Raw genomic sequence first — 12,915 nt, 5'->3', positions numbered from 1 at the left:
AATTAATGGTAAACATGTGTTACATTATACATGTAAAAACTTGAGGCTGAAGAAAACTGAAGCACATTTCTCAAAAAAAATAAAAAATAAATCCCACATGCATCAACATTTAATGGCTTCAAGGAGCACTCAGAAAATGTACATTAGACAAACAGAACAGATGCATGCAGCACACAGAATGCACTCATTCTTCAAATTAAATGCTCAATTCATTTACAAAGCTGACTGATAAATTGTTTTAATTCCTAGTCCCGGACTCAGAACAAAACCTACTGTATGATGGGGATGCTAATCCATCGCAAGGCACCCTCGTACACACACCCACAAACACTCACACTGGACCAATAAGGAGTTACAAATAAAGCTAAGTTAGTCATTGCCAAGTTTTAACGTGCATATCTCTTACCGATATGAACCTGCCACATCCACTTACATTTCTCTACTCGTCCCCCAATGGAGCTGTCCCACTTTGGCTTCATGGGATGGGTTTAATAATTGGTGCATTGCCTGTTGTCAGGACTACCGACATCGATCCATTATCTTTATTTAGCTCAGTCTGGTTTTACTTCCCATTTTTGGAAGTCACTTTACTATATGGTCTGAATGTTGCCTCTCAATTGACTCCACTTTCACGGCCGTCGTGCAATTTATAGTATTGTTAATTATCTCCATGACATTTTTAGACCCCTCCTTGGCCTTAACAAAACGACCAGAAATGACGTTTTACCGTTTGACTTCCCTTGTGGAACCACGGGGTACTTGGAGACCCATCTCTGGAAACGCGCCGTAAATGTGCACAGGGCGCCTTTAAGGCTTGGCGGCTGAAGTTGCATGAGGAAGTCTTGAGTTGCGCGTCACTTGCGTGTCAAAGAAATCAGGCGGGAGGGTAATAGAACGCAGTACTGAGAAGTACGAGCGACAGGAAAAAAAGTAGTGGAAAAGTTAGCCTCGCTCCTGGCAAAGGAGAGCGAACTTCATGTCTTCTCATTCGCCGGAACAGACCATTGGCGCGACAGGTAAGAGTGTCAGTTCAGAGAGTTGTAAACGGGCACTTGCCAAAAAAATGTTTCCTACGGGGGACGCGAATATTACAGAGGGAGGTTTCTCATTTTGTATTTGTTAGCCAGACAGGCTGTTGCATGCACCTGGGTTTCCTGTCGCCTCGATTAACCGACTACCCAAATTCATGATCAGAATAAATAAAAGCTATGGCTCCTCAATTTTTCTTTGTAGAGAGGACTTTTGAACTGCTTTGCTCCAATCGATTGCTGCGCGGTTGTCAGTGCATTTCAAAGTAAACGCGGGGGCGCATCAGGGTAGAGGCCACCAGGGCAGGCGAGAAAGGCGTTGGAAATTATAAACCGGTTTGTCCTGCCACTTTCAGGGAATGCGCACCCGTTGGCAGTTTTGTCAGGGTTTCAAACATTCACTAGCATTTTGTGAAGTTGGGCGTAGTGTGCAGAGCGGAATAGGAATTGGTGTTCCCGTCGTTGTATCGACTGTTCGTGACAAGCTTTTGTTTATTATGACGTGAGGATCTCCGGTCTGATGGCTCTCACAATTCTTTTCCTGTCAGGCCGCCTAGTTACTTAACTTGGACAACTTCTCTCTTTTTAAGTGTGCGTTTTATAAAAAAAAAACATTTTGGTTAACAAACTATCCCTTTTAATTGCCGATTGTTTGTTTTAAGTCCTATTTTGGGTGATCAAATCATCGATTTGATCTTTCAGAAAGTTATTCTGATTCTGTATTGCTGTTGTCCTAGTCTTGGGCAGTGCATGATGTGCTACAGTCATGAATGTATTACAATATTAAAGAAATCGTATATTTCCTAAGCCACCCGTGCAACCAGTGTGATCGATACTCATTTGTTTTTCAGTCAAATGGCAAAGTGCTTATGTTAATAAAAACCCTAAATCACTTTGACGCTCGAAAGGAACGGCTATTCATCCAAAACTTTTTTTGTCATGTACTTTGCATAATATTTATACAGTTTTAGCAGTGTGCTTTTAAATTGTTGGAAAGTACAGCATAGTGTGTAAATTGCAAAGCTGCCAGCACTGCCAGTCACTCTGTAATGCTGCAGATAGGCTGTCCACACTACAGCTGTCAAGAATACATTTAAATAATTGAATACTCATCAGATGTACAATGTTAATTAAAACGTTAATCCAATTTCAATATCAGTTGACCCTTTTTACACTACAGTCATTAATAACTTCACGAGGAACTTTCCATTCCCAATTTGATTACAAAACAGAAGAGTGTCAAATTTAACAATGGAAGTATCATTTTTAGAAATAAACACATATATGACGTATATGAGAAATAAGCACTGGTGCACAACAGGAGTGTACTTGATAGGTTTAATGTTAACATGAACTGCACAAATTCAGGATAGGCATGGTCATAAAAAGAAAAACAGATTAACATAGTTGTACTAAGAGGCATAGTAACAACAGGACAATACGCATCAAGCACAGCTTAACAAGAAAACTGTAAATCAGGGTGCAAAGTAACTATAGACGGAGACATTTAAAATTTGTTTAGTAGAAAAAGGCAAGATACTTGTCTTATTGGACCTGGCACTGACCCTGGTCTTCCGAATGAATTTGTATTTCTCACTCACAGAGTGTGGACTTTTCCAAGTCACTTAACCTCACCACTCAACCTGAAGAAAAAATGTATATATGGCTGTCTTTAAGGTGGCTATCACTGTATGTATGATGTACAATAAAGATAATTTACTTATTTGGTCAAAGCATGTTGTACCATATTATGGGGGAGAAAAGAACAAAGAACATTGTTGTTGCAGTTGTGGAGCTGTATCACATTACATACTATGTTTTGTTCTTTTGTATTCATGTTATGTCTAAATTATCTCGATTTAAAAAAAAAAAAAACACAAGCCAAATTCACCAAGGATCTTTCTGTATGGTTACCTCATTTTCAGTTCATTTTTCTTTTTTGTGCACTATATTGTAGGAAATGACTCTGCAAATTACTTTGGCACGCACCACATCACATTATCAAGTCAAAATAAATGTAACCTTTTTTTTTTAATAAGTTTGGCCTTATCATTGTACTCTCCAAAAGTTGTACCCATGACACCCCTGTATTTGTAATGACTGCATTACAGCATATTTCTTTAAACACATTAGGTTTTCTTACAGTTTTTATTTACGTGAAGTCATAAGCATGAGGAGGAATAGAACCACATTACTATGAGAAATATTTTGATGTCTGTTTTAGAGTAAAATTCCAACCATTCCATTTCAGGCCAGAAAAAATAATAAGGCATGTTTGAATTTCTTTTTAAGAATTGTGTTTTCTATTCTTCTGCAATATATATTTTTTTTCCTTTTTGCTCATATATTGCCTTAATATAAACACATGCTAAAGGGTTTATAAAGAAGCATAATTTAATCTGAGTATTTTTTAAGTGAACTATTTGCTCTCCTCCATGTATTCTGTAACCAATTGTTCTCATGTTGTACAGTCTTCATGTATGTTTTTTGCCATTTTAATTAGGGTTTTCTGTAATAATTTCACAAGTTAGCATATAAATATTAAAAGAAGTGTTCACTTTGATCTGTAAAAATAACAAGTAACTTTTTGCACTTTGGAGAAAGGAAAGCTATACCTTAAAGCAGGGGTCTTTTGCTTTTCAAAATCAATTTCATTTCGTGTGTGTTTATGCATTCAGTCTTCTGTGAAAAGAACAATACTGTAGTAAATGTGGGAAATTAATTATTTGAAGCAGAATACTTGCTCAGGGTGGTTTTGCTTTAGATTATAATGCCAGTAGATATTTATTAGAGTTTATATCATCTGTTCCTTATCCAATATACTGTAGTGTAAAAGGGTTTTTGTTTAGTTATTCCTGCCTTGTAGTCCAGACATTTAAGTTTAGTAATATACAAGTTAAGTAATTATTCTTTTGTTCACTGACTGCAGTCAAATAGATTTGAGTTTATGAGTTTTAACTAATGGTGTTCATACTTGTGGTTAATGTTAACTCACTAATAAGTGATTGGTTGCAGGATTTTTATTTTGTATCTAGTGTTTGAGTTTGGGTTTAACAAAAAAAAATAATTCTAGGTAAAAAAAAACCTGTAAACAGTACCAGCATTATGCAGTAACATTAATTATACTTTCTGTAATACCTTGATTGCACAAGTATAGTTTCATAACTAATATTGATGAAGAGCAAAATAAAGCAGCAATTTTAAAAGAATTGTTGAAACTTTGTGTGCTAGTTTTTTTTTTTTTATGTCAACCTACTTTATGATTTTTTTTTTATTTATGCACTGCATAAATCTGCACTGCATATTTTCACTCACATTTTTTATTTCTGTTAAATGAAGCCAAGTTTGATGAGCAGCATTATGTAAACTAACAGCTGGTATCCTTTTTTTTCTTCTGGACAAATTCCATATTTTGAATATACTTGCAGGATTAGCCTAGTTTGTCAGAGTGGCAAAGTAAATGTGGAATAAATTGTTTATAACAAGTTGTTATTATTAAATAAAAATGTATGTGCTTAAGGGCAATCTGAAATATGTTTTGGGATAATACAACAATACGGTGATTAGTAGTACAATGTCCATGGACCCTGCGCTCAGTCTGTGTCAATGTGGAATTTACAGTTTCTTCCTTTCTTTACTTTAACTTTCTCATTTCTCAAAGTTCTTCATGGTAGCTTAAATGAAAACTCTAAATTGGCTCTGTAGGAGTGAGTGTAGATATGTGGATTTGAACATGCGTATGTGTGCGCACACACTTAGAACTATCAAGTAAGTAGTATTGGAGATACATGGATGGGTGGTATAATGGAGGTGAAACTTTTTGCATATTCATTTTAATCGTTTTTCATTCTTGGGTCTCTAGCTTGGCCCACATATACTGGTCAGGCAAACAAGACTTATACTTTGACATTCTTTTTAGAACAATCCTGGGCATTGAAAGGTTTTGGGGAGGCTACTGAAATGCATAAACCTTCAGAGACATGGTACGCTATTAGAGAATTCTGAAATGATGAATATAGTGTTATCCCATGTATTATTTGTAAGCACAAAGAATCTCTAAATCGGCTAATGAGGATGGTGGAAGTTACAGGTAATATTAGATCTATTTGGGTCAGAAATTGTGTATGTAGGGTAAATTAATTATGACAGGAAATGCTATAAGTTCCTGGAGCTTATGTAAGGGTCGGGCTTGAATACCTCATCAGTGTCTAGTGGAATGTTGTGGCAGTGCCTTCTGTCCTGTGCTGTCAAGTGCTACAGCTGTCACTGGATGGTATCAGTAAACTTCAAATTGGCAGTATTCATCAGCTGTCTCCAGGCTTATACCTCTGATTGGACTACAAATTTTTTTTGGTTATAATAATAATTTTGGTCAAAATTTCCATGTAGGAAAATAATTTTACCATAAGATGATGCCTACTTTTTTGCTCCTATCTCCCGTTTGACTTCTGACATGTGAAGACTGGCGGGTAGCAAGTACAGTATATATCATATTGCAAAGGATGCACCTCACTATGCAGCACAAATAGCAAACAGAACAGACACTAGTTTTGCATTCTTCGACTTTCCTGTTGATTTTTTACTGAACTACTTTGTAGGACGACTTACCCGGTGTAGTCTGTATTTTTTCTTTGTCATAGCCTTGTTCCAATTGCCAAAGCAGTGAGGAATTCAACTCTGCAGTATTTCATGGTTTTGTTAAATCTGAAAAGTAAAAGTTTATTCGTTTGTTTTTATTAAAACCCTCTGTTTTAAATTTGAGAGAATGCTAGTCAAGTCTCCATTTTAAAATAGAAGGCATATTAACCACAGTCAAGTAGAGATAGTCCACTTAATAAAGTACTTGCAGTCATGTTCTCTATATGTGTATGCTTTTGAATGAGGTGAGGTTAGGAAACAACGCATTGCCGCACCCACCACATGACAATCCAACTCAGGATCCCAGATAAGGACCTGAATGTAGCCATACAATGGGTGACACCTCAGCACCACACTAGTTGAGATGGAATGGAGCAGTGTGAGGATTTTTTTTTTTTATGGTGGCTGCAGTGCTAATTCTTCCACAAACCCCCAGGCTTTTCCCTGCAGGTTGGAGGGCTTTCTTGCAGGGCTGGATGCAGATTAACATCATACCCAGGACGTTAGCAATTGCAGGTTAAGTGTCTTGCTCAAGGGCCCGTTGAAGTAGAGTCACTTTTGGCATTTACGGGATTCGAACCAGCAACCTTCCGATTGCCAGTGCAAATCCCTAGCCTCAGAGCCACCACTCCGACCCCCCAGTATATATATTTAGATCACCTTCATTTTATTTTTTTTGTTCATCACCTTTCATAATCTGCAGTGTCACTAAAGTAAGAACAATATGTTCAGTTCTTTTGTATTTGTAGTGCATTACTGTAACAAATACCCAAGTTACTTAAATGACAGTGAGTTGAACTTCTGCCCTACTAAAGTTTATCGCCCTGTATGTTTGATGTTAGTTGTATATGCAATATATTTGGAACTCCTAAACTTGTAAATAGCAAAGATATAAAGTGAGAGAATTCTGGAGATGAATATGAATATATATATATATATATATATATATATATATATATATATATATATATATATATATATATTTTATTTATTTATTTATTTAATATAGCATTGAACACAAGGCAGGGGCCAGTTACGGACAGGATGGTAATTTACTGCACATGCTCATGTAGGGTCAGATTATACTTGTCATTTAGCCTAACCTTCCTGTTTTGGGAATGTGGGAGAAAAAACATTACAGAAGTACCTATAGTCAAACAAACACATACAAGGAGGAAAACATACAAATTTCACACAGACCATGACTGGATGCAATAATTGAATCCAGGGCATTGGATTCATGAAACAGAAATGCAAACCTTTGCTCTGTAGTGCCATGCATATACATGTGTGTGACTAGTATTATGTTTTACATTAATGCTTTCAAGTAGGGATGGGAATCGATTAAAAAAAGTAAAGCTAATTAATCGCACAAATGCATGTAATTAATCTAGCATTAAAAGATGTAGTTATAAAACTTAATACATAAATCATGAAGTAAATATACACTGAATCACAAAATTAATGTAGAATCAGCACAAAGGAATTAAAAAAAATAATAATGGCTTAGTTTAATCTTAAACAATAACCTTAAACCTGAACTTTTAACAAAATACTACTTGAGCAAGTACAACCTGAATTTGAATGCCTTCCTCAAAGGCAAGTTGAAAAGAAGGCAATGAGAAAACGAGGCCAATTTATTAATTTTCAAATTGGCATATCATATGAGAAACTGACATGTAAGTAAAAATGACCGAAAAGACTGTTGATTTTGAATGCACTGCTACAGACTGATTTAATTGAAAGAATGCACATCTCTTAAAAGGGCATACATTAAAACTTGTGCTAAAACTCCTCAAGTACTATCCTCAATTGTTCCTCACCATCGTCTACTTGATAATTATTGTCCAAGCAAGTGTTTTTTTCAAATGGTGCACCGTGGAAATAACAACTGTAGTGCCCCTGGGTCCAGACCTGAGAGAAGTACACTTCTCAGGTGGACCAGTCAAGGAGGACTGGACTACGTGAAGAAGCAGACATAAAAACAGCTCTGTGTTTGCCGTTTTGCAGACACATCACTTGGAGCACTTTAGCAGCCAGGAGACATGTCAGGGGTCCATCTGCCTGGGTGCATGTTTGCCAGAGCAAATTCAATATGGGGCTGCTTTTTTTGCCACTCACTGACTTGCCCTTTTTGGACAGTTCAGCATGTCAAAGAGACTTAATACTTTTTGTGGTAGATTAAATTGTGTTGTGTCTTGGGATTTTTTGAGTTAGAAAAAGTGTGCCAGAAAAAAGGTTGGAAAACACTGCTCTACCTGCACATTTGCTCCTGGCACTCTAAAAGAGATCTCCATAACTGCTACCTCTATTAAAAACTGACATTTTGCGTTTCTTGGATGATTATATTGTGTTTTTTGCATAAATCACTGAATATATTGTAAATTTGAATCATGGGTAGGGATAATCATTACAATTCAATTTCATAGAATTTTGTCATTATGTTAGGGCAGTCAGCACTGTAGGCTACCTGGTGGACAGGCAAGTTAATACAGCAGTACTAGAGACTTATTTTGATTTTAGTGCCATTCAAAGATAACTTATTTAGCACTTATGTGATGTGACATTGATTCGATCTTACAGAAACATGAAATGAAAAAAAAGTGTAATTTTTTTACCTTTGCAACTTTTCTTTAGCATTGCACCAGGACTGCCATAAACTCGCCTTTCCATTCCCCTGCATCTATGTCAGTTTGTATAAATCAAGAAAATGATCACCAAGGCTATGTACTGACATGTGGCGTATCATTGTGAACCACGTAATACACAATTTTAAACCTTTAAAAGACTTAACTTTTTTGTATTATTGTTTCGTAATGTTAAACAAAAAAATTACATGAAAATGCCACCCTGACCAAAGCACTGCCTGTGGCGGTTACCTTGTTGTTGTTAAATGTTGTCGCTTCCAGGACCAACCTGTTAAACAGGCCACATTAATCAAATCAATGTGTTAACTTTCACCAGGCCTACTTTAAACACTTCAGACTAAATAGCACAACAAGCACTAATGAAACTTATATGAAACTTACATTCTATTTCATGAAATAATCTGAAAGGGCTTACAGTATATGTCCACAGTAACAGTTGTGTATCTATAGCTATTAGTTTAAAAGCTCATGTTATGATCTGCCACTTACTTGGGTACTCCTGCATTTCCCACATAATTTATTGCTTATTTGATAAGAGCATTGTGTCCAAAGTGCAGATAGTGATGTTTAAAGTTTGTAGGGAGGTACAAGCAGATCTTGTGTTTGTGCAGTTTAGAAGGAGGGGGGGAGGGAGAGGATAAGGATGGGAGCACACAATGAAACACCTGAATTGGAACCTGAGTGCAGCGGGTGACACCTCAGCACCACACTGAAGCAGTGTGAGGTTTTAATGGTTGGCTGTATGTTGCTGGATGTAGATTAACATCATACCCAGGACGAAGCAATTGCAGGTTAAGGTCCTTGCTCGGGGGCCAAACAGAGTAGAGTCTCTTATGGTGTTTACGGGATTTGAAATGGCAACCAGAGGCAACCTTCCAATTGCCGGCGCAGATCTCTAACCTCAGAGCCACCACTCCTTAGAAGGAAAATGCACTCTAATAAATTCTAGGCCCCCTGGAATGAATGGACCCAGAACAACAATGCTGCTAGAGTTTTCATGTACAAGAGCAACACAGTTTTATCAAGAAAGGTCTACCATCCAAAAATGTCCAAATAAGTAATTCTTTCAAGCTTACATCAACTCCAACACTGTCGCCATAACACTGAACTATACACTGAGCACACACCCAACCTATCATTCATGTTTACCATTCACCCATTGATGCCATCAAATACCAATGTATGATCGAATCTACAGAAAGATTTTTCCCTTGCATCGTGTTATGTTTATTTTTAAGACGTGCAATATGTTCTCTGCACATGTGATTCACATTTATATGTTGTGATGGACGGCCGGGAAGCCCCTTCTCTATATGTTCCAGGGGAGCAAGCTTGGGCTGTGCATTACCCCCCCTGGGGTGACTGTGGTGCCTCACATACCCGCACGGCTCCGTGGGAGATTCTTCACAGCCCTGTTGGGATCCAGGGTGGCCACCAGGAGGTGCTGCAGGGGTTCCTGGGCCCACTTGGGCTGTAGTTCAACCACACCCGGAGGTGCAATCGGAGGCAGGTGGTCAAGCACCTGAAGCACTTTCGAGTGAGTTATAAAAGGGGCCAGCAGCCACCTCTCCGGGAGCCTGAGTTGGGAGGATGAGGAAAACGCTTGCCGGGAGGAGTGGTGGTAAAGAGAGTAGTGTGCCTTTTGTTTTGGTTTTGTGCTTTTGGGACTGTACTGTGGCTGAGGGGCACAAGAAGACATGTCCTCCCCCTGAAGAAAAAAATAAATCCTTTTAGTTTAATTTTAACGTGCCTGCATTGTCAGTCTGTGTCAGGTCGGGCGCATATATAGTGCCTTTCTTACAATGTCTAATAGATTTTTTAGGAGGCTTTTCAACTGTAGATGTTTAATCGTAAACTAAAGCTTGCTCTTCATTGGACCAGGTTAAAGAGAGCACCTCTGATGTTTGCAGTTCAAAATCACTGCTGCTATTTTGAGTGTCGCCTTCATTAAGTTTTGGATTGGTTTAGAAATGTGACAATCAGTGAGGTAATTATTACTACAGTTTTAAAGAAAATTTACTCATGGTTGGCTTTAGTGTGACTACAGGGAGACTTACTTTAGCATCAATAGACATGGTCTAAACCCATATTCATAAGTGGAAAAGTTTAGTAGTTTGTACTGTTTTGTTTTAAATGTATGTTGACATCTCATTAAACAAATCTCCACGCAAGTTTTATATCTTTTATGTTACTTAACCCATGCGTTTTGTAGTGATGACTGAGAAAAATTTTTAATCTGAAGTTTTAATGGTGAATGACAAAAAAATTAAAAGCAAATGATGACCAATGCTGTGTAACAGCAAACAATATGAAAAATGTCCATTGAAAAAAATACTTGTATCGCATAATCCATATGTCAGTTATCCAGTCATTTGTTCACAACATGTGAAACACATTCATTTTTAGCTAAATTATTGTTAAACACATACCTCCGAAATAAATCAGCTTATAAACAGGAAGCACAATTCTCATGGGAGTGAGTCTTTGAATTGAAGATCCACTATTCCCCCTAATTAATCGGTCAAGAGTGCTGTCTTAATTCAAAACTTCATTAAAACAGACCCTCCCACATATACAAACAATTGTGAACAGTATCAGTTACAATGCATTTGTCAACCAGTTTTAACCAGTCACTATTGACATGCTGTTTATAGAGTTTGTCTCTGCCCATTGTGACAACATGAATAGCAAATGCTTTTCCTGCACCATCTTTTGTGTCATTTAAGATTTTGATAGCTTCAAATGCTCCTCTTTTTTTTTTTTCTCTTAAAAATGTTTTATACTCATGCTTTGGAATCTTTAGTCAGAGACTTTGCTGCATAGGCAAAATCTAAGAGCTTGTGTAAGATGTAGATTATGCCGGATTTAGTGCTATTAATATAGATTATTGCCAGGATCTTGATTTATTTACTTACCTTCCAACAGCATAAAGTCACAAGTATACTGCAGAGCTTCCTCTGTTTGATTGTCAAGGGCATACTCACAAATTACACGTGTAATGCCACGAAAAATACTTGCTGACACTTTAGTACGCGAGCAATGGTACGAGAATGCAGTTAGACTTATTTTGGGCGCATACACCACGCTAGTGTTTAGATCTGGACGGTGTAGCGTTGGCAAGCTCTGTAAGCCGTGCTGTTTCTTTGAAGGACAGATGATTGGCAGGATGACACCGGACTTCATCTTGTATCCGAATGGTGCCATCTTTTGCCTTTACGCCTGGTGCAGCTGCGTTGTTCTTATATGTGAGTGGACATTTCTTGCGGGGAGGGCTTCTGTTCTTTTTCTCCGATCTGAGTTCATCTCTGTTATAGCGTGTCTTTATTTGAAAACAGCAGAGTCAGATCAGGGAGAGCATGAACGTGACTGAGAGAATAAAACTGCATAAAAAAATGCTAACTTTGACAAGCACTATAAATTTACAGCGGCTGTTACAGACGCAAATCAAATGTATGTTTTTATTGTATAACATTAACAATAATAGGAGCTCTCTACTCAAAACTGTAAACTTGAGAAGCTGCCAGCATTGAACCCAGAACCTCTTGATTGGGACTTAGCAGTTCTTAGCATTGCAATATGCAAGCTGTCACATCAACTGCCTACCATAACCTACTTTCTTTTTTCTTCGGTTATATTCTTGAATAAAAGCGCACTTGTTTTGTTATACTTTTTGTGAAAGTGTTTATTGGCTATTTGGACTTCAGGCATCACACCTTATACACATGTCGTAAAGACGGTCCTTGGGTGTGTGTGGGAACTGTTAACATTTGAATCTGATGATTGTATATAGCGTGGAACTGACCTCTCTGTATTATGCTGTCCTATGCATCTCCTGGAGTTCAAGAGAAATACCAACATGCAGTAACAAGATCAGAACAAATACCAAACGCGGTCACTAACTACAACCGCATGAAGGTATGCAAATAAATATAATGTTGCATTAGTGCAACAATGTTTTCCGAAATGTACAATACAGGTCATAAAATGAATTACAGTAATCCCTCCTCAATCACGGGGGTTGCGTATTTTTATATAATTTAAGCCCTTAGAAACTCTCCCACACTGTTTATAAATATTCTCCGCACAGTTATACAGTAAACCCTTGTTTATCGCGGTTAATCCACTCCAGACAGATAAATGAATTTCCACGAAGTAGGATTCTTTATTTATAAATCTAATATTTTCGTAGTTTGAGCATTGAAAACCTGTTTTCAACCTTCTAAATACGTTTTTAACATTATTAGAGCCCTCTAGACATGAAATAACACCCTTTAGTCAAAAGTTTAAACTGCAGTTGGAGCATTGAAAACCTGTTTTCGACCTTCTAAATATGTTTTTAACATTATTAGAGCCCTCTAGACATGAAATAACACCCTTTAGTCAAAAGTTTAAATTGTGCTCCATGACAAGACAGAAATGACAGTTCTTTCTCACAATTAAAAGAATGCAAACACATCTTCCTCTTCAAAGGAGTGAGAGTCAGGAGCAGAGAATGTCAGAGAGAGAGAGAGAGAAAAGTAAACAATCAAAAATCAATAGGGCTGTTGGGCTTTTAAGCATGCGAAGCTCCGCGATAAAGTGGCTGCAATTTTTTAGAGGAG

General features: G+C 37.4%; 1 protein-coding gene across 1 annotated transcript in view; it reads left to right on the top strand.

The window, feature by feature from the left end:
• Positions 1 to 790: 790 nt before the first annotated feature.
• The window catches only part of rell1 (RELT like 1), an 84,226-nt gene continuing 72,101 nt past the window's right edge, over positions 791 to 12,915 (top strand). Inside the window, exon 1 of the mRNA XM_039751279.1 lies at positions 791 to 1,016. Coding sequence (XP_039607213.1) covers positions 977 to 1,016 — 40 coding nt within the window. The 5' untranslated portion in view covers positions 791 to 976. The remainder of the gene's footprint in view (positions 1,017 to 12,915) is intronic.

The sequence above is a fragment of the Polypterus senegalus genome, chromosome 4, assembly GCF_016835505.1.
Source record: "Polypterus senegalus isolate Bchr_013 chromosome 4, ASM1683550v1, whole genome shotgun sequence".
Taxonomy (NCBI): domain Eukaryota; kingdom Metazoa; phylum Chordata; class Cladistia; order Polypteriformes; family Polypteridae; genus Polypterus; species Polypterus senegalus.
The sequence above is the reverse complement of the archived record's forward strand: the minus strand, read 5'-3'. Positions and strand labels throughout refer to the sequence as shown.